Genomic DNA, 22788 nt, shown 5'->3' with positions numbered 1-22788 from the left:
CTGAGGGGATGCTTATATATACACAACTAAGTTTTCTTTGATAATACTACCTTTAAAATTTTAATGATTTGTTGGTTAATGTGCTGTTTCAATTTTTTTTTTTTTTTTTTTTTTTTTTTTATTATTATTCTTTTTTCTCCTAGGATCAACTAATTCAGTCTTATTTCAATTTAAAAGTTTGTTCAAAATTAATGGAATTTTTAATACAATAAAGAAGAAATAAGAAGGTCACAGAATGTAATTAGGAATTTTAGATAAATTTTAAGATTATTTGAAAATTTAAGAAAAGAAAAAATAATCGCATTCCATTTTGTTAAACTGGAATTAATATATAATTCACTTAATTGTTTCTCTATGTTTTTCAAAAGAAATAGCAAGAATAAATCAGGAATACAAAATATTGAAACACATTCCAGAGAATATAAATTTATTACATTAGTAAATAAAAATTCTACAAAGCCATGAATCACACTTTATTAGGCCACAAAACATACAACAAAGCAAGAATGACAAAAAGGTGTTTTAAATCTTTAATGTTTAAATATTATGAACTTATATATGCATATATAAATATAGTATATTTACTTTGGTAATTTTAGATATTCTTTTGTGCTTACAGGTCAAAACAATTTAAAGAATATGAAATCTTAAACTCTTTTTAAATTATTAAGAAATAACAATAGTGCTGAATAATTTTAATCATTTATTTTTAATAGTAATAAGAGACAACTGTATTTAAGCATTTGTAATGAATTGCCAGTTCAAAATTCACAAAAAGTATGTAAAAGTTTAAAATCTGCAACTTGATATTTGATTCATAAAACAATTCACAATTTAATTAATGGTATAAGAAGTAACACATTAATAAAATTTTTGACACAGTATAGAAAATAGGATATAAAACAAACATATAAGTAATAAGCAATGAGGAATTATATAGTATTGCAAATAAAATATACCAAGTGCAAAATTTTTTTAATCAAAACATTTATCAAAATTATACTATGACAGTATATAATATATGAATTTTCCCCAAAATGGAATACAAATGATTCAAGAATTATCTTTAATAAAATATCAAAGGTCTTTACAATATGTATAATAATAATAATCACAACACAAAAAGATCAAACTACAATAAAAAATGTTAAGTACTCTCTTTAGGGCTTATTTAATAGGAGTGGAAACAATATCAAAAATTCACAGATTTTTGAATGCACAGAGCTCAGAGTCCCAAATGCTAGTCTGAAAGATCATCTTCAGAATATAAATAGAATATTACTTCAAGCTGTTATCTCAGAAAAGTGCATGCCTTTAATCAGTTTTCTTTTCACCTTGTCCTTTCTCAACTTGTTCCTACAAAGAGATATAACATTAAGTATTCTTTCCCTTTATAAGAATACATGAAGCAGATTTCAAAAATATAATTATTAGGTAAAAAAACTAGCAAATTGGTACATTCACCTTCAAATGTTTAAAATCCGGAATGATTTGATTAACTTTTCTATATTTTCCCATGAAGATGTTATTTACATATGCTTATGTTTCATATAATTATATTTTAAATGATATGTAACCAATTACTTTGCAATGACATCAATAAAATTTTTTTTAAAGAATCCAAAATAAGATTTGCACCGTAAGACCAGTGAATGGGAGTGTGATAATCTGAAGTGGGGGGGGGGCAGAAAAGCAGTTTATATAACTTTAATTTTTATAGATATATATTTAATGTGTTGCCACAGCAAATAACCCCAAATTTTAGTTTAATACAATAAAAAGTTTATAGATGACTCTTTAAAAAATGAGAATAAAATTTTATAAAATTTCCAATGAATTCTGACCACATAAAAATCATTAAGTATTTTCCCATGATCAAAACTAAAAACTTGATCATACTTTCAGGAAAAAAATTATTAGATGAAAAATTCTGAATGCATATTTTTACCTGTAGTTTGCGATGCTCCTTGAGTAATCGATCATACTCCCTATTTGTTCCTTGAGCTTGACTGTGGAGACTTTCTAGATCTTTTTTTACCTTTGACAACTCTAATAAAAGTAAAAAGATTTAAATGAAGAAAAAAAATATTTCTTAATGGTTTAATGAAATATTAAAAAAGTAGCCTTCTAAATATTTCTCTACTATAAACATAACAAGTTAGGGATTCTTAACACAAATATTCTAATCAATTTTAGAAATAAAAAAGTTTAAAGCTTTTTAAACTGATAATTTGAAAATGAAGAATTCATCCTTGTTTAAATCTTACCAGTTTCTTTTTCTTGCAGTTGAGCTTTCAGAGTCTTTATTTTACTTTCAAACTCTTCATTTTGGACATTGTCTTTATTTTCTTGTTGATTCTTCTACATAAAAAAAGTAAATATTTTATTTCAATAAAATATTTTAAAGATAGCAAAATAATGAAATCTTGTTTAATTTATTTAGAAAATTGTTGCATTATTTTAAATATTTAATTTCTGAAATCAGTACTAAAATAACAACAATTTCATTAATGCCAAATAATTTGAAAGCAATTAACACATTGTAGTCAGGACACTGTAAGCATAGTCCAAAAAAGAACAAACATTGAAAGTTGGAAATTGTGATTACAACCTGAAAAAGAACAAACGTTAAAGGAAGGAGACTAATCTCATTTGCTTGTCAGTGTGAACTCTCATTTTGACTTTGAAAAAATTCTTTTAAAAAAATGTAAAAAATCATGCTTGTATACAAAATATTAGTTTTGTTGATTGAGCTCTATCCAGCATTTTACTAAACATTTTAAAAAAATAATTGTGTTAAGGTAAAATTATTAATATACACTGAATTCTAAATTAGATTAGATATTAAAAAAATACATGAAGAAAATTTTAATCTAAATCATAAAGAGACAAAGGATGAAAAAGAGCAAAGGAATGGCAAATTTTGAAAGATAAAAAATTTCTTATTTATCTAAATCTATATAATATTATTAATAATAAATACCTGTTCGTTTTCTTGCATGAGCTTTTTAGCAGTTTCAGTAGCATTTTGTGCTTGTTTCAAAGAAGCAACTTCTCTTGCAATCAATTCTGCTTGTGTAGACAAAAGCGATACAAGGCGACGAATTACACTAAAAAAAATTAGTATGAAAAAAAATTTTAAATAGAAAAATAAAATGTTATAATCTATAGTCTTACTTTAAAAATATGAATTTCAACTTTCTGGTTTAGTATTTTATAAAACATTTCATAAAGCTGCAAAATAAAACTAAAATTATATAAATACCTATACAAATATTTTTTTAAAAAGTCCAGATGAATATTTAATTTTCTTATTTTCCCCAATTTATTGATTTATAAATATAACTTAACCATTCTTACAAAAGAAGGATGGCACTTTAATATTTATCTGTTAAAAAAGTTAACCTATATCACCACCACTGGTGTAAAGAGAATAAGTTGGGCCTGGGAAAAATATGTTTTTATCTTAGTCTTCATTAATACAAATAACACCAAGAACATAGTGTTTCCCCTGTTTTCATTACACTTTGCTTTTAAAAGTGACAAAAAGGCACTAATATTTAGTCTTAATGGTAAATTTTAATCTAAAAATTCTACCATTTAATAATGGTTATAAAACATTTTAATACTAGATAAATAAGATCCTTTTGCCAGTAAGTAAAAAAAGACTTGCACTAAGGTATTTGGCTTAACTCTCACTATGATCCCTAGGTTTTTTTTTTTTAAGATATTCTCATGTTTTTTCCCCATAATAAATTTCAAATGTTTTAAAATGAAATCAATTTTTACAAGTGATTTTAAAAGAGAATAGTACAGCGGGACTAAAAGTTGAATTTTTTCCTTATTGATAGTTAGATTTGAGAGAAGAAAAAAATGGAAAAACTTCTTTTGTAACTTTAACTTGCATCTATACTCCTTTCATGATTTATGGTGGGGTTTTTTCCCCCCATCTTGTTTTGGCATATTTTTAGATTGTTCACAAAAATGAAAGATACATATTTTATATATCCCAACATTTGACTACCCTGCGATCAAATGTAAATTCCCTAGGTGTGCCTTTGGAGTAAATTCAGTTATATATAGTAAATGGTTTATAGTTTTCTTTTAAATCTATATTTTATATAATGGTAGTTGAGTGAATCAAGGCTAAACCCAATTTATATCATTAAAAATACATTTAAATTTTTAAATAGCATAAAAGTCAGCTTTGTACATAACACAAATTTATATGAATTACACACTAAAATAGATAAAAGAATAATCATTTAATAAAATTTGATAAATATCCCTGAAAATAAAACAACTATACTCATTTTCTAGATAATCATTGTAATAGATACTTGACAATCTAAAGAAAAATCTATTCAATCAAAGATGGGGGATAAAAGGGGAGGGAATACTATTCCTGATTAGAAAAACAGCAATTTTTACCCAACATAAGTGCTGGCTTGAAATATCACTTCTCGGTTATCAAGATGCACACTAATTACACTATCTTTAAGCTTTAAAAGTAATGAAAACAAAAGTTTTGCAACATACAGCTGATGCATTTTTTGTTTTGATTGCTTTGAACAATAATGAAATCTTCCAACACTTTCGAAATAAAGAATTAAAAAGTATCTTACGGAGCAAGAAAAAGAGCAAAACCAGCAATGTAGCAATTCCTCTGAGCTCTAAACATCTTCATACTTTGTTGAAGTTCAGCGTCCAAGTGGCCATGATCTACTTCTTGATCCCTTGCAGAAGAGTATTTTTGCATTTGCCTGATAGAATCTAATGATTCCACATAAGAAAAACATAAGTATGGCAACCATTTAATTTAATATCCATCAACCAAAAAAGAATTATAATTTCAGAAATCAAACACAAATTTTAAATTTTATCTTATTTTAAAGAAAAAAAATTTATTATTAGACATTTTGCTTTAACCAGCTATGATACCGAACAAACAAAATATGGCCTGCAGTTTCTATTATCATTAGGGAAGTATAAATTTTATCAATCATAGGACATCAGACTTTATTAGATATACAACACTTGAAAGATTGTATAACAAGTGTTTCTATAACTTCAAACTGATAAAGTTGCTGTGAAGTGAATGCTATTGCTAATCTTTTATTAATTTCTTATGTCTTTTTTTGCAGTTCTCTACATACACATCTTAATTTGTAAAAATAAATAGAAAAGAATTGTTTCTGTAGATGAGCTTGAGTAACACGAAAAGGGCTTAAAAAAAGGAGTAATAACATTTAAGCAGCTTTGAAATACATTAAACAGCTTGAGGGAACTTCGAATACAGTAATCCTGAAAGTAATTATGTAACTATAAGAAAAGACTGATTTGAAAGACAGCAACTATGAAATTTTAAAAAAATATACTCTTTTAGTCTTTAATAATTTATTTTAATGCTGGTTTATGCTTTTTGAAAGATAGGCAAATATGACTCATTTACTGAATATGTAAAACAATATTTTGCAATGTTATTTTATTTTAAGCAAGTTTTTTTCCCCCCTCTCTTTTCTCTTATTTATCCCAGAGATATCCTTTTCAGTGAGCTAATTGGACTGGACACTTCCAATCCTAAAAATTTATTATACTTGTTTATTTTAATTTTGGACAAAAAATTAATTGTAATTTTAAATATATGAAAAGTAAAAAAATATGACCAAGACTTAAACTAGATAACAATTGGAGTTTTGACATTAAAAATTAAAAAAATATTTAAGATTCTTACCAGGACAACTTAAGTTGATTTATTTAAGTATTTTATCTATAGAAAGACTTTTTAGAAGATTACTGGTCAAACCAAAATTATTCATGAATTTATCGCAAATAAAAGTTGTTTAATTAATATTACCTAAATATATAAAATTTACTCAAAGCTTTAAAAAAGTATTTACATTTGTTTTATTATATAAATTTAAATATCAAATATATTAGAGTATTTCTGTACTAAATGCACAGAATAAAAAAAAATATTGAAAACGCAATCTTAAATTTATTGAGTAAATCATTAGAGTCAACAAAAATTTGCTTAAAAATTCAATTTTGAAAAAGCACAAATTTATTCTACTACTACTAAGGTATTGATCAGAAAAGTGGCTTTTTGTTCAAGATTTATTTAAATGCAAGTTTAATATCCTCAATTTTATTATTAAATATGTATTTTTATTGAGCCATAGATGCTTAAATTTTTAGTTGTGATTTTAACAAAATGATAAATTTCTTTAGCCCAGGACATTCAAAATTGTAATGATGGTTTTGTATTATCCAACATTTTCACTTAACAATATTAAAAATTTTGACTTTATTTCATTAAAATAGTTTAAAGTTTTGATTCTTTTGTTTTATGTATTTCAGATTTAAAAGGGAAGGGGGGACTTCACAATTTTTTATACAAATAATATGTAAAAACTTTAGATTTCAAAATGTTTTGAAATCTGCAATTTTTTAAAAACTTTTTAGACTTTCAAACAGTAAATGGCAGTATATTGCAATGAAAAAAAAAAAAAAACATAACATAAGAGATCCATACCTAAAAATAGCAACAATAATATTACAAAAAATGCAGAGAAGTAAAAGTTGGAATATGCAGCCAGACTTCTCATAAACTTTGATTTGAACAGCCTTTGCCACCTACAACAAGATAATAAGAGAAAAGAATTTACATGCTTGATTGCAATATGCTTAACATAAAGATATGAACCTGAATAATAAAACTTTAAAAACTATATACTTTAAACAATGTACTTTTAAAAAATAATTTTAAAATGTTATGTTTTTTTTACAGATAACATTACAGCATTTAAAAAAAAAAATGTGATCCCCCCCCCTTCTTTCAATAGTTGGATTAGGTGTTTAAATAGATGGGTGAATAATAACTATTTCTGAAATAAAATACATGCTACTAAATAAATTTAGAATTTATGCCTTTTGGAAACATCAACTGTAAGCCAGATAAATTAAAGTAAACCATTGTTAATGCCTAGAATGCATATTTAATAAAAAAAATCAAGTACATTAATAAGAAATGCACTCAACAAAGTAAAAGAAAATTACAAAGAAGCAAGTATTTAAAAAAAAAAAAAGGATAAAGCAAAATAATTAAGAGAGGATGCCTATAGATTAAAATAAACTGATAGATTGTTAACAATTTTAAGATTAGACCTTTAAAATCGGTTGGATATTGCTGAAATCTAACAAAAAAGTGAGTAATGTTGCGCATAGCAGAGTAAAAAATTACAGAATATCAAGCAACATGATAATTAAAATACCAATTAGCACAAAATTTTAAATAGAATAAAATAGCTAAAATAATTTCCTCACTCCTTAAATAATTATGATGCAAAAAGAAAGAAAAATCTTGTAAAACTAGAAAAGGTGCACTTTGAAAGATGTGCCATTTTGATTAATTTCATAGAATGAAGAATTTATAGAATTTGACACAAAACATGCCTTTTATTTTAATTCATATTCTAGAAAAACTCAACAACAATACATAAAAAGTTTTTTTTTTTAATGTTATTTGAAATAATAAAAAAAGATGAAAAGTGAAAAATTATAACTCTTCAGAAATGTACAATTTGAGATTTGGTTGAAGCAATATTATTTTGAATATTTTTAAGATTAAAACAGATATCATAAAAATTTGTTAAAATACTTGTAAATATACAATATCGCAAATATAATGCAAAATAAATTACCTCTATTACATAAAATGGTTCTTCCTTAAAACATTAGATTATATAATTAATAGTAAGTTATAAGTATGGAATACAATTTGTAACAACAAAATCACTAATTTGCCTATATTAACTTGCAAATAATAAAATATTGATCACAGAAAACTTTTTATAAGACACTTGTTCTAAATGCCTCCCAACACTGCTACAATATTCTTATGATATTGTTTAAAATTTAGAATATTGAACAACACTGTACAGATATTGTCCTCATCAGAATAACTTTTTCTTAAAGTCAAGATTTAAATAACATTTAAACAACAAAAAAAAACTAATATATAAAACAAAAAAAATATTACTTCAACTTTGAAACTATATGAAAAATACTTACATGGTGGCAGATATGAAAGGCAGCATCAGTATAATTATAACAGCTATTTCACAATACAAAAATCCTGCCACTAATGTCCACTGTAAACTCATTTTTAAGCTCTAAAATAGAATAGAATTTCCAGATTAAATGACAATTTTTTCAATGCACTTCAAATTACACATTTAAAGTGATAAAAAAAATTTCGAAAATAAAAATATATAATATTTTGAAGATTACTCTTTTTAAGAATATATTTAATACATATATTTTATAATTTATGACAAAATTAAAAGAAAAAATGCTTTGGTCGAATTAGCTGCAAAAAGTACCCTTGCCAAAAAGTTTTCTACAGCCTGCAGTTGTTTACATAGGAAAATGCTTTGATTTTCCGGGATAAACAGAGGATTTTGCGGGAAGTTTTCATGTATTTTAATACATTCAAAATTTTTCAAAACAAGAAAAACAGGTTCGATTTTTCACAGTTGTTCAAAAAATAAAAATCTTTAGAATCACAAATACTTTAAAATTAAAATAATTAATGAATAATATCATGTACCTTCAATAAAATTAATAACGGTGAAATTACGTTTTAATTGGGCGTCACTTTTGATAAAAAAGTGTAAATGATAAGAAAAACTCTTAAAACTTACGATAAATATTAACTTTGTGATCTGTAACTCCAAACTGTTTGTGATACGTAAGTTAAGGATTGTAGTGGAATGACTAATAGAATGAACGAGCAAAGCTTATTATACTGTCTCCCGCACAGCAGAAGATCACTTTCAAAAACACGGAAAAAGAACGAAAAAGAACTTTCTTATAGTCTGATGCCAAAATTTATTGCGAAATAGCAACTTGTGACTTGTGGTTAAATCACACGTGCACCTCTTATTCTTTATTTCACATTAAATGGGATTTAATATATTAACATCTCATAAAAAATTGTTCACCAGTTTTATTGTTTCAATTGCATTCTTAAATATATTGATGTTAAATCTAGCAGACTAAATGCCAGATGTAAATATTCTGAAACTGCATTTAATCATTATATAAGTTATTTTAGGGAATATTTTATTCTTGTTTAATTTTTCCTTTGAATTTCACCTTTAATTTAAATCTAGTTTTTGATTTATTCAAAAACTTTTCATTATATATATTATATATATATATACACATTACACGCAGAAAAGATGAAGTGAAATGAAAAGGTAGCCGCGAGCAAAAATAAATAAATTTAATACTTTGTAGTGTTGTTTTTTAAATTAATTTATTTGAAATGGGTAAGTCCGAGAAAACAAAAAGCAAGAAATCTAATCGACATAATCCACTGTATGAACAAATTATTGATGATAGATATGCAAAGTCGTCTTCTCGTGTTAAAGCCAGAAGTTGCCAAGAAGAAGATAATGAGGTAAGTCAAGTCAGCCATTGAAACACGTGCATGAATCGTAGCCGTGGTGTTTGTGTTGAGACTGTGTATTCATACATCATGGCTTCAGGCAATAATGATAGTAATATTATCAGAGAAGGAAATTTTGTAATTGTTAAAACTGAAGCCATTCTAAGGCTAGTGGAATTGAAAAACAATAAACCACAATATCTCGGTAAGCGTAAAGCGCGTTTTTTTGCTGCTGTAGGTCATCCGTATGGGTCATTTTTCGAAATAAAATCCGATGGTTCGTTGATAAAATTAGAGAAACCTGTTGAGAATTTGCTCCTTAAAGTGGATGATGATGGGGAAGCAAAAGACAATCGCTCATTGACTGATACCGGCGAGTCGCAGAAATTGACTACGAGTGACATTGAGGCTTTCAAGAAACAGGGACTCTCCGGACAAGAAATGGTGATAAAAATCGTCGAGAATAGCAGTTCATTTCAAGATAAAACAGCTTTCGCGAAAGAGAAATATCTACGTAAAAAGCAAAAGAAGTATTTGAACTATGTCCAGTTGCTTAAACCGAACATCCGACTTCTTGCAGAAATGTATTACATGCAAGGACCCCTCAAAATTTGTAATTTGCGAATTGATTCTTTGTCTCAAATGCTTGCTTTCTGTAATGTAATGTCTGGTGGTAAATTTATGATTATGGATACTGTTAATGGTTTGTTAACAGCATCTGTACTGGAGCGATTAGGTTCTGAAGGATGTGCTGTTCAGTTACATTTGGGTCCTTTTTCCATTCATTGTTATCATCAAGTAATCAGAGCTCTTAATATTACTTCAGATGTTTTGCAAACACTTCTTTATAACATTAATGTAAGAAATGCACTGTCTTTACTAGAAGAAAATAAAATAGAAGATGATGATGCCATGTTGGTTGATCCTCAGGAAAACAGTGCTATTCAGACTGATTCTTCAAAAGACAGAATTGCCAAAACAGAGAAGAAAGATCATATTAAAAAGGTTAAAGAACTTCTAAACCATAAGAATATGGATAGTTTATTGATTGCTGTGAAAAACCATCCTTTAAGTGTATTACAGTTACTAGATTTCCTTTCTTTTTCAAGACCTTTTGCTATCTTTTCCATGTTTCAAGAACCACTGGTGGACTGTTACGTAAAACTGAAGTCAAGAGGCGATATCATATCTCTTAATATTAGTGAAACTTGGCTTCGTAAATATCAAGTACTCCCTGAAAGAACTCATCCATGCTATCAAATGTCGGGACATGGTGGCTTTTTGTTAACTGGCATTAAAGTTGCTCCAAAGCAGTGAAATTGTAATTTTTGTTTGAATGCAAATAAAATTTGTTTGTTACTTTTATATCATTCTCTGTCATTTATAGTACATATGAAATAAGAATTTCATATAAAGAATAGCAGTAATAAAACTTAATTGTAAATACAGCAAAATTGAAAAAATATGTATTTTAAGAGTATACCTTATATTAATGCTAAATTACTCTATTAATAATAGATGTAAATCTCAAAGATATTAAGCAGAATTCTTTAATTTTCACACATTTAATTATTTGGTGGCACAGCAAAAATGGTTTAAGCTTTATTAGCAATGATAAAAATATTGTTGTAAATTATCCTTACAAGTAATCTAAATTACAGTACAGTAATAATAAAAGTTTTGAGAAAAAAATCATTCAGAGTTGTACATTTTTCACCCTCTAAATTATATATGTGTAATTTAATAGTTCAAGTGGTATATAGTCAGTAACATGCCAACCCATACTTTCTCTTTTATAATTAGTAGACTATGAAATTTATATCCTAAGAACTTTTTGTATGAATTTATTCATTTTTATTGTTAAATTAATCTTGCTTATTTTCCTTCTCTGTGTTTAGCACAATGCATGTTTTTAAGAAATTAAACGGAATTTCCATAGATGCTATGGAAACTGCAAAATTATAGTTGTATTATAAACTATTGAAAAATGCTGAAAATACCCTTTTCCTGAATCCTTTCTTGCAGTGTTGCTGGTAATGAACATTAGATCATTAATAGAAGAAAAAAAAAAAAAACATTATTTGATTCCAGCATGAATACAAAACATTGGAGTCATTCTACATTTCAAAAATTTAAATGGTAGTTATGATTTTGAACTGTGTGATGACTTAAAAAGAACTAAAATGGTTGTTATATAATGTTAATTAATTGTAAATATCTAACTAATAGTGTTAATTTGATCAATAAAATTGTGTTGTGTTATTTTTTTAATTATTTCACTTATATATTAATAATATATGCCTTTTTAACTCATTTTGGGTGGTGTTTAAAAATAAAATTCTTCTTTTCGTAATAAATAAAATTAATTTTTTAATTAAATAAATTTGTAATTAAAATTTTTTGGAAATATCTATTCTTTAATAACGTCAATACTACGTTATATGTAATATGTCTGTAAGAAGTGCTATTGATGTAGAAGTAACCATTGCTGGAGGGTATGACTATGTCATGTTAATTTTTAGTATAGATGTATTCTTTATGACTTTTTAAAAAAACATATATTAAATAACAAAATATTTTAATAAAATCCTCCTAAATTTGGTTATTCATACTTTTTTCTTCATAAGGTGTATATTTAATCAAGTTTGAGGGAAGCTTTATGCAAATGAGTTGCATTTGATTTTTAAAAATTTTAATTGTTATGAGAATTATCCATTGCATAGCTATGTACATTTACTGTATGATACATGTAGTTTTTATTGCAAATTAGGCTGGTTTTTAGTTGTGCAATAGATGTAGTATCTACAATAAACATTTTTTCTGGTTTTGATATGTGTCTTTTGCCTACATACTCTATTGGAGATAACTTCTTTTCAGATGAATTTTTTTGGATTGAAGTACATCACATTTATTGCTTGGTTTGCAAAGCATGCATTAACAATTATATCTGTATATATGTTGAGTTTAAAAGCGGGAGATGGCTTCCAATAAAAAATTTAAAAACTCTTAAAAATTAAAAATGTGAAATGGTTTAATGTCGTCGAACATGATGCTTGCCTGCAATATAATGAACAGACATCAATGATCATTGTGGATAATAGGTAAAATTTTAGGTATTAAGCTTTCTGTTATTTTATACTGTTTTAGAATTTTCATTCTCTTGGTTTCAATAATTAGGACATTCTTTCACTTACATTTGTGCAAATGATATAAATTTACAAACGTATACATGTACATTTGTTTTAAATCTACCTTACCATTTAGAAATTATTTTATGTTAAAGGAGGTAAAATTTTTAAATACTGATTTTAGGAAAGTATCTGAATTATGTTTTAACATTTTTATCATATATTTGAGGAATATTGTAAACAGTTTTTTTCTTTATCATTTTGTTTGATTATAATATTTTCAACCTATATGATGAACAGTTTTATGGTTTGTAAAAAAAGCAAAAAAAAAAGTTTGAATCTTGATAAATAAATATTCATTAATTAAAAAATATTTGTTTTTAATTATTCTTAAGGAATGATGAATTAAATATAGAATGATTTTAATTTCTTAACATATAATAGCTAATATTGTTATTTTTCTTTAAATTATGTTTGCAGACTGTAGATGATAAGCTAACACAGAAAATTTTAACTGAAGCTCGAAAGCAGTTGGAAGATGTGGAGGAAGAAGTGGGTTTGGGCAGGTATATTTTTTTACATATGTTTAATTGCATTATTCTCCATTATTTTGACAAGAAAATATTTAATCTTAATATAATTTAAATTTTCTTGTCAAAATAATATTTTGTAAAATTTATACTAACCAAATGTTAGCTAACCATACATAATTTTTTTTCAATATGATCGTTCATTATGTATAAATGAACGATCCCACTGATGGTATATTGATGAATTCAGACACACTTTTCTTTATAATGTGTATAAGCATGTGGAATAGTTTTTTGAAAAAAGATTTAAATTGTTTGATTTACAGGAACAAAAATTTAACTTCATCCTCATCCATACCATTATTTTACAATCAAATATAATGTACAACTGAGAAGTGATTGATTAATACATATAAGAATAGATTATAATTTTCAAAAATTAGAAGGGTTGTTTTTTTCCCCACCTCTTTTTTTTTTTTTTTTTAACATCCACTTGTAAGTGTTTAATAAATTTCTGTGGAAAATCTAAGTAAGTGTACTATTTATTAAAAATGCTAGTTTATAAATTGACAAGGTATAAAAAATTCAATATTGAAATTATATTACTTGTTTTTCATGGAGATAAAAAAAGAATGGTAAACTTAGGTAATTTGAATGAATGATAGTTTTTTTAATTTAAATTACCTTAAATTAAGTGAAATTCAATTAAAAGGATAAGTGGTCTAACTTCTGTTCAGTTACATGTTCTAATTTATAAAAATTGGAAGCATTCATAAATGAATAATGTGATTCTGATTCATTTTTTTCTTTTTATCTTGAAAAATTTATCTGAGATTACATGAATTGCAGATCATCTATATTCATAACTATGAAAAAAAATTTGCATCTAAAATATTTTAAGTTTAAAATATAGTTATTCATTTTAAATTTTATGATTAATGGTGTGAAATTATTGTTTTCAAATTTATCAGTTTGATTACAACAACAAAAAATTTGCTTATTGAAGCTAAAATAAGTATTTGAACATTTTCAAATATATTTTTAAACATGTCATATTATTAAAATATGAAAAAAAAGAGAGAGAGAATAGGCACAATTTAACCTTATGGGCAGAACTTTCCATTCCATACCAGAACTTAAATCATTCTATTTAATAAAGTACTGACTCTGGTCCTTTCAAGCTCAAAGATGAAATTTAAGGGTGAAAAGTATGATCAGCTATCCTTATGTTTTTAGAGGGGTGCTTATCCTTATGTTTTAGTAGTGCCAATGTCCTTGACAGTGATTGATGCACAATTTTTAAAGCAATTGTATTGCAACCGAGAGCAGAGATGGAAAGTAGTAACTAAGGATATGAAGTATTATTTATTAGTAAAGAGAAACTAAATTTGATCAAAATTTTGCTTAATTGGTGTTTAAAATTTGCTTTTTCTTATATAATAGCAATAAAGCATCCAGATACACGCAAAAAAAAAAAAAAAATACTTAAAAGGATTGAAACATGCACAAGAAGAAATTTAAGAACTGACAATAAATTAAAAAAAAAAAAATCCTTTACCTGCAAATGATTTCCACAGAATGCCCTCTCATTGTTGAAAACGGATTACTAAATGTTCCCCTGCTGTAATTTCTCTGAAGTAAGGGATGTTTACATTTTGTTTTCATGTCCGAAAAGTCACCCCAGGATTTGAGACATTGGAATCCTCAGACAAGCCATGCTCATTGAGTTAAATAATTTTTTAATGAAAAATAAATAATTTTTAACTTTTTTTTTTTTTTTTTTTTTTTAGCATATGTAAACAGTTGCAGACTTCTCATTTGTTTACTGGTTTACCCACTGAAAATGATACTGCTGACTTTCCTGATGATGAAGATGTTCCAGGAGATGAATCTCCTGAAGAGGTATGATTGTTATTATTATTATCACTGTTTTTATTTTTAATTTATTTTCAATAATAGCTTTATGATAGTTATTGTTTTGAGTATATGCTATATTTTAAACATATTGCATAAGTTAAAGTATGATTAATATGTAGTATGTGCACTGAATTAATTGGAAAAGTGTGTTATTAATGTAATCTAGAATATGAATTTCATTTATTTAGGAAATTGATGAAGAAACAAAGAAAGCTATTGAAACTTTCATGCCAAATGATCCTGATAAGAAATCAGCCTTAGTTGATCTTCTTAAAGAAAAGCTTACAGAAAAGCGAACTGAGATTAATACCATATATTCAGGTATTATTTTGATTAATCTTCTTTTATATCCTATTATTTTAAAAAATATTCTCTCTGTATATACTTTTTTCTGGAGCTGGCTGTAAGTGTGTTTTTAAATTACATGATACATATGTAATTATTTATTTTTATTGACATTATAATCATTGTGATTAAAGTCTATATGTGAAGTTTATTAAAATATAGGTTTTTTTTAGAACTCTGGATGTATGTTTTTTCTTTATTATTGTACCTAATCAATAATTTCTATTTATTTATTTTTTTAGAAAACAAGATGGTGTCATAGACAATAATTTATAAAATTCATTGCAAAAATTGCCTAATGTATTAATTTTTATTGAATATAAATTTCCTCTTCTGCTAAAAACAGTGTATCATATTTTTATTTTGTAATTTGTTTGTAGCAATGTATACATGACAAAAAAAAAAAAAAAAACTGAAATAGGTTAATAGTTATACTATTTTCCTTTATTGGAAATAAACTCAATTGCTTAAAATAATATTTTACTTCTCATTATGCTTCAACATGAAATAGAAAGAATTAGTTAATTTTTTTTCATGTATTAAGGGGCAATAACAGATATTTGATAAAACTTTTGAAAATTATTGATTGTACGTTATAAATTTTGTGCTATTCCTAGTATTTAATTACTTTTATATAAAAGCGGGAGAAAATATGGTTAATTTTGTAATTATTAAAATGCAAATGTATATATTTATATATTGTTTTCTAGCAGTTCTCTTGGCAAAATATAGGAATTGACATTAAAAAGTGTTAAATCCGTTTAAAATCGCATTTCTCAAACTTTGTTATTTAATAAATATATGCGAGCTGCTTTGATAATATATGTTTAAATCATATTAAATATGATATAAATTTAAATGATATTAATTTGATTTAAAATGGTTTTGTATGATATATTAAATCCTTTATTTGTCATAAAATTACTTTTAACGATATTAAATTGTTTTATTTCCAATTATTTTTATAGAAGACCATCATGTAGTGCAAAAAGTTTATTGAAAAATGGAGGGAGGGACCAATAATTTTAAAAATTTTGACTGTAGAAGTTTACATTTTTTTATATGTCATATGTGACTGTATAGAAAACATTAATAGTGAAAATTTAATTTTTTTCTTCAAACTTTAATAGTATAGAAAAAAATTATGTATTTTGATGAAGTAGGGTTACAATTCAGATTCTATTCTTTCAACGATGAACAAAATAACAATGTAATTTTGCTGTCAAAATTTTGGATTTAAAAATTTAAGTTTGTTCTAAATTTGATCTCATCACCAGCTTGTATTTGGATTTCTTGTATATTCAATTAATTATGCATTTTTGTGTAAATTTTAAAGATTTCTCATTATTTAATTTAAAAATGGCATAAAATTGTGAAAATATTTTTCATAGAATACTTTTGTAAAAATATTTTTCATATAAATAATATAGAAAATATTCATTATAACTTTCTTTGTAATATAATCTTACCCATAGATGCTGGAAGCTTGAGAGGAGAGGAATTGGAAAAGTTCTCTGCTATCTACAAAGGTGTTGGTCAGGTTCTGTCCAAATATCGCAGTGGCAAGATCCCCAAGGCATTTAAAGCAATCCCTAAATTTGCCAATTGGGAACAGTTACTGTATCTCACAGAGCCAGACAACTGGACAGCTGCAGCTATGTTCCAAGCGACTAGGTTGTTTTCCTCTGGAATGAAATCAGAGATGGCACAAAGGTATATTTTTTTCTGTCTTCTCTTCCTTTTTTTCATCTTTTTATAAGTATCCAGATTATTATTTTATTTTATTTTTGTGGTGAACTTTTTTAGTGATTGGATATTTTGAATTATGATTAAATTATGGTTTGTTTTTTTAAAATCTTTGACCTTTCATACTCAATATATTATTCCTGAGATAAAATGTCTAGTATATGAGCGTCAGATACTAGAGCGTCTTAAAGATTCTGTTAATCTAATGTACTTTTGTAAATCATCAAGACATTATTTTGTTAAATTGGTTGAAAAAATTTTACTTCAAGCTAGTTCAATTTTTTTCTATATATATAAAAAATACTTTGAGTGAATTTTTAGATATTTGATGCAAGTATATTTGATAAGTCTTTAATTAAGACTTCCATATGAAAGCACTTATTCGAATTTGGAATTTGTAAAAATTTCTTTTCAACTTCACTCTTTATTAAACTTATTTTGTCATATAGTTAAAGTAAAAATATTTATTGAAATATATATTATTAGTACTTGCTACCTAGATTAAAATTAAATTTGATTTAAAGATGAATATTTTGTTATCAGAAGTTATTTATTATTTGCATGAAAAAGTCTCATTTGTGATAAAACTGTAAATCTTTTATTAGATTGTAGATTAAATTAGATTAATTATCATTTTATTTTTTTTTTTTTATTTTTCTTTTGTTATCTAGATTAATATCTTATCACTTCTTCATTGTTTTAAAAATTTAAATGTTTTCTTTTTAAATATATTTATTTTTTACCTTGCATGTAGTAATTCCATTGAACATGGTAAAAGGATGATAATTATCAGAAAATCATATTATTTGTAAATAATATTTAATGTATTTATTCTTGAAATTCATTTTAAATGAAACAAAAATGGAGTATTTTAATAAAATTATTTTTAGTAAGACATAATTATTTATATTTCCAGATTTTACAATTTAATATTGCTGCCTCGATTAAGAGATGATATTGCTCAGTGCAAGAAACTAAATGATCATCTATATAGGGTATGTTTCATAATAATTTTATTCAGTTGAAATTATAAAATATTTGTTTGCTTCCAGTTCTAATCGGTTCTGTCTTAAATCATGGATAGAAACATCTTTTACAAACTAATCGTATGTTTGATAGAAGGAATAAATCACTTAATATTAACTATGCTTATATGTTTTTGTATATTCTTTTTGTTTCTGTTAATGACAACTACTAAATTAATACATAATTTGAATAATAAATAATCATTGAATTTTATTATGTCATTACATATTAGTGCATAATTTTTCATTCTTAATTATATGTTTATGTAATTTATATTAATAATGTCGCATTGAAAAGAGGCAGTTGACTCTCCATGGCCGAATGGTCATAACACTGATCTCGTAATCAAGAGATCAGAAGTTCGAATCCGCTAGAGACAATGCGATTCACAGTTTGTTTAAATATTTTATTCCTTGATTTTATGTTTTCCTTTATTTCCTGTTTCAGAAGATTCTGTACCTTTCTTTAGTTTACAAGATAAGTGTTCTGGACTTGTCTTACTATCTCCAGAAAAGTATTCTGGAACTTTCCCTGCTAATATAAAAGCAGAAGATCTGTCAGTGACTGTGTTCTCAGTTCAGAGTTGAGTTAATAAATTGGTTTAGCTCTACTTCTTGTGTGTGTCATTGAGTTCCACACTAAAGTACTTATGTGACAATAATAATTATACCTTTTTTATCAAATGACAAAAGATAGTTTAATTTTAAAATGTTCATTTAGGAATTTTAAATAATAAAATATAAAATTTGTACATGCACACCCTAAAAAGGGTTTCTTTAAATTTATCAGGATTCTGTATTTGTGCTACATGTATCGAGATCATCCAATGATGAAATCTAAAATAGCTTTGCTAAAATTCTGGCAGAAAATAAATGCCTAATTATGTTATCATAGTGTATGCTTTACTATCTCATTAGTACCACATTTTCAAGTAATTTAAATTTAAGAGCTCTATGTAATGGATAAAAATGGTATATGCAAAAAATATATGCTTAAATATTCCTTTTTCAGTTCTTTGGGGATATATTTTGTTATTAAAAAAAGAGAATTAAAGTCAGTTTTGCTCCAGGTTAGGTTGTTGTTTTTTCGGGGGGGGGGGATATAATAATGTAAATATTCTATAAAAGAGTATAAAATTTAGAAGTAAAGAATTTTAGCAGGATATGAAAATAATGGTTTATGCATATATATATATATATATAATATATATATATATATATATCAGCATTTAATTCTGCCAATTAAATTGTGCAATTGCTTGCTTTTTTGTTTCACAGTTCAATTTTTATGTCTTAGAGTAGTAATGATACAATAAGTACTACAAAAAATGTTAAAAGTGATTTATTTTTAGATAGGATAATTTTGATTTTCTTGACTGGTGTCTAGTAAAAATGATGTTTTATAGATTGAAGTGGGAGCAAATCGTTGTAAAGAAATAAGAGTTATTAGATAAATTTATAATATCAAAAAAGATGTTTGGGTTTTGTTATACACTGCTAGAAAATAGAGAAATGGATCGTTTTATGATTATTCAAATATGAAAGGCAGTGGTTCAACCATTGCAGCCTATATTATGCCAGGCTTCAGTCAACCTTAGATCTTGGGAAGTTTTTGTTGTATCTGATGGAATACCTGGGGCATAATCAATCTTGAACTGCTACAATCAGGTTATCTTTTATCTATTGACCAGAACTATTAATAATTAAATTGTACTGAATCAGACTTTTAGTGAAAAACAACTGGTTTTTATTAACAGAAAAGATATGCTACCATTGTGATATTGTAAAACACATACTGTAAAAAGAATTCTGGATAAATTTGAAGATTTTGAGTGGATGGTATTATATTGTGTATCTTATTTGCTATTCATTCCATTTTACAGTTTGTTTGTGCCATTTTAAGAATTTGCATTTGTGGGGGGGGGTGTAGAAAATGTCAAAAATGGGATTTCTAATTTTTTTGTTGCAGATCAGGGATCATTTTTATTGTACATATCCAGAAATATAAATTTACCCTAGAAAAAGGGCGGAAATAATTAATCATGAGAAATATCACATCATTGATTTAAAATAAAAATGAATTATAAAATTGTTTTAATTTGACAAAAGAATTATTTTCTGTCATCTTTTACTTGGTTAATTTGTATACTGTTATCATTTCTACTACTTGCCCTCATAGTGAAACACTGAAGAAAAATATTTATTTCAGTGTTTCATTCTTTTCGAAAATCATATCCAGGAATGGGGGGAGGGGATTCATTAAAAGATGTAAAGTTTGTTTTCTACATTTTTAAACTCTTTAATTAACAGCAAGAATTTTGCTACATTTTTTGTCTGCTTGCACATTAGCAGTTAATGATAATTTAATTTTTAATTCTAGGCTCTAAAAAAGGCCCTCTTTAAACCTCGTGCATTTTTCAAGGGTATGATAATTCCACTTTGTGAGGTAAGTTTCATTAAGAGACTGTTAAAAATTCTATGCTATATCTTTTCGTAAAAAATTTGTTCAATTTTTACGAGATTAAAATGCATGTATGTAGATTTTATTTGAAATATAGTTAATAATATCATAATATATTATAAAAGTTTTATATTATTCATATGAAACATTTCATGATAATTTTTTTTTTTTTTTTTTTTTCTTCTTCTTTTTTTTGTTCAGTCTGGAACTTGTTCCTTGCGTGAAGCCACCATTTTTGGCAGCATACTTGCTAAGTGCTCAATCCCTAGCCTTCATTCAAGTGTAGCTCTGTTGTACATCTCTAAGATGCCATACAGTGGTGCCAATTGTATTTTCATGAGAGTACTCATTGAAAAGAAATATGCCCTCCCCTACCTTGCAATTGATGGGATTGTGGATTATTTTCTGAGGTAAATGAGATTTTCTATCTTAATCTTAACATTTCAAAGGGATACTGTATTTTTTTAGAACCCTTTTGCATTGTGTCTTAATCAATGTTATTAATTTTTATCAGAATCTGTATGGTTTAGAATTAATTTTTTAATTATTCATTATATATAAATTATGAAAAATTGTCTGCAAATTGATTTTTCTAAACTTATTTACATATATGCTTGTCCTATATTTGAATTTTGTATTTGATAAATAAATATATTGCACTGCTTATTGTAAAGAAACTGTATTGTGCAGGATTTCTTAAACTGTTTGGTCTCAACCCAAAATGTTTAGAAAAACAGTAAAACTACAAGAATTTCAAAAAGGTGCTTCGCCTTTCATAATTTTAATCATTTGCAAGGGAATGTGGTTATAAAAATTTTCTGTGGCATAAAAAAACATTACTAAAAATTCACTTAATTGTTTGCAACTATTTTTTTTAAATTTATTTTTTTTTAATCACTAAGCATGTTTTGGAAATGTGATTAAATTTTTCTGACAGGAAAAAAATCACAAGGATTTTTCTCCTTTCAGATATGGTTGCAAATGGGAAAATGTTTAAGGAATTCTAATTTTGTTCTAATTTTTATTATATTTACTCTGGCTTTTTGACAACTTTTTTTTATTATTATTTACTCCTAGTGTTTTTTTATAATTATTATTTTTGCTTTTTATTTTTAGATTTACAAAAGATGATAGAGCCTTACCTTTATTATGGCATCAATGTTTATTGACATTTGTGCAAATTTATAAAAATGACTTATCTCATGACCAACAGCGAGAGCTTTTGAAATTATTGAAAATCCAAAGTCATCCTCTTGTATCACTAGAAATCCGCAAAGAACTGTTAAGTGCTAACTGTCAAAATAGAGAGACAGTAACTCCTATGACTCCAGAATGAAAATTCAGAAAATATTTATTGAAATAAAAATCTGTATACTGTGTACATATGTTTGTATCTTTGATTAGTTAATAAAATTAATTATTTTTAAATGATTGGAACACCATTTAATTAACTTCATTCCTTTATTGATAAAACACTAAAGCGGAATAATATATAAAAATATAATTTCCAAATATTTTTTAACAGGATTTAAAAATAGGAAGAATTATTTCTTCTATTTTAAGATGTTTGCACTACATAGAAGTTTTAAAAGAAAACTATGAATCACAAGCAAAAAAATAATTTTTGAGCAAATATAAAATAATAGCTGATTGTATAATCAAGCAATTATGAAATTTTTTTTAATGTGTTTGTCTGTGCATATTCTTTAAATTATTATAAATTTAATTTAAACTCGATAAATATTTTTGATATGTTTCTCCCTAATAGTTATACCTTTTATAGAAATTTAGTAGCAATAGAATTATGATCCTCACTTAATTTGGCATTTTGTAATTGGAAAATTCAGTGTATTACTTTAAAAGAATCATACTAAAAATTATTTTCTCTCTTGAATGGAAATTATTCATTCATAATCCATGTGTAAATTGTAAACATTTTATCTGAATTTTTTTTTCAGTGTTATACAGAAAAAGCTTGAGTTTAAAATATCTTTTTGTGTAACAGTATATTTCTGTACATAGCCTGATCAATAATTTTACTGATGCAAGAATTACTGCTTTACAGTTTTGCTGACTTAATTAAATCATGTCTCTTGTAGGCAGATAATAATTAGCTGAACTGGCTTTATAAAATGAATCCATTTATATTGCGTAAATAAAAAATACATTATTGGATTAGTTT

At 25.6% G+C, this 22788-nt stretch overlaps 3 protein-coding genes across 3 annotated transcripts; 2 read left to right on the top strand and 1 right to left on the bottom strand.

The window, feature by feature from the left end:
- Positions 1 to 604: 604 nt before the first annotated feature.
- On the bottom strand, positions 605 to 8761 carry LOC129968566 (B-cell receptor-associated protein 31-like). The gene is made up of 8 exons (XM_056082579.1): positions 8706 to 8761; positions 8074 to 8174; positions 6536 to 6636; positions 4626 to 4773; positions 2984 to 3110; positions 2268 to 2361; positions 1949 to 2049; positions 605 to 1356 (listed from the first exon to the last, which is right to left on the bottom strand). The coding sequence occupies exons 2-8, from the start codon at positions 8163 to 8165 to the stop codon at positions 1315 to 1317; spliced, it is 705 nt and encodes a 234-aa protein (XP_055938554.1). The 5' UTR covers positions 8166 to 8174; positions 8706 to 8761; the 3' UTR covers positions 605 to 1314.
- Positions 8762 to 9255: 494 nt separating this feature from the next.
- Positions 9256 to 22034, top strand: LOC129968564 (bystin-like). The gene is made up of 9 exons (XM_056082577.1): positions 9256 to 9466; positions 13063 to 13148; positions 14903 to 15014; positions 15218 to 15350; positions 16850 to 17087; positions 18037 to 18115; positions 20526 to 20591; positions 20808 to 21016; positions 21723 to 22034. Exons 1-9 carry the CDS (start codon positions 9332 to 9334, stop codon positions 21940 to 21942), a joined length of 1278 nt encoding a protein of 425 aa, XP_055938552.1. The 5' UTR covers positions 9256 to 9331; the 3' UTR covers positions 21943 to 22034.
- On the top strand, positions 9473 to 10819 carry LOC129968565 (tRNA (adenine(58)-N(1))-methyltransferase non-catalytic subunit TRM6-like). The gene has a single exon (XM_056082578.1). The coding sequence runs from the start codon at positions 9497 to 9499 to the stop codon at positions 10769 to 10771; it is 1275 nt and encodes a 424-aa protein (XP_055938553.1). The 5' UTR covers positions 9473 to 9496; the 3' UTR covers positions 10772 to 10819.
- Positions 22035 to 22788: the final 754 nt, after the last annotated feature.

The sequence above is a fragment of the Argiope bruennichi genome, chromosome 5 (genome assembly GCF_947563725.1).
Source record: "Argiope bruennichi chromosome 5, qqArgBrue1.1, whole genome shotgun sequence".
Classification (NCBI taxonomy): domain Eukaryota; kingdom Metazoa; phylum Arthropoda; class Arachnida; order Araneae; family Araneidae; genus Argiope; species Argiope bruennichi.
This window is presented reverse-complemented; position numbering and strand designations above follow the sequence as displayed.

Coding starts and splice junctions, on each gene's coding strand:
- LOC129968566 (XM_056082579.1), bottom strand. CDS start 8,165: ATGAGTTTACAGTGGACATTAGTGGCAGGATTTTTGTATTGTGAAATA. Junction 4,774..6,535: donor ATTATTGTTGCTATTTTTAG/GTATGGATCTCT, acceptor TGGAATCATTAG/ATTCTATCAGGCAAATGCAA. Junction 2,362..2,983: donor TCATGCAAGAAAACGAACAG/GTATTTATTATT, acceptor TTTTTTATGTAG/AAGAATCAACAAGAAAATAA.
- LOC129968564 (XM_056082577.1), top strand. CDS start 9,332: ATGGGTAAGTCCGAGAAAACAAAAAGCAAGAAATCTAATCGACATAAT. Junction 15,351..16,849: donor GATTAATACCATATATTCAG/GTATTATTTTGA, acceptor TCTTACCCATAG/ATGCTGGAAGCTTGAGAGGA. Junction 17,088..18,036: donor AAATCAGAGATGGCACAAAG/GTATATTTTTTT, acceptor TTATATTTCCAG/ATTTTACAATTTAATATTGC.
- LOC129968565 (XM_056082578.1), top strand. CDS start 9,497: ATGAATCGTAGCCGTGGTGTTTGTGTTGAGACTGTGTATTCATACATC.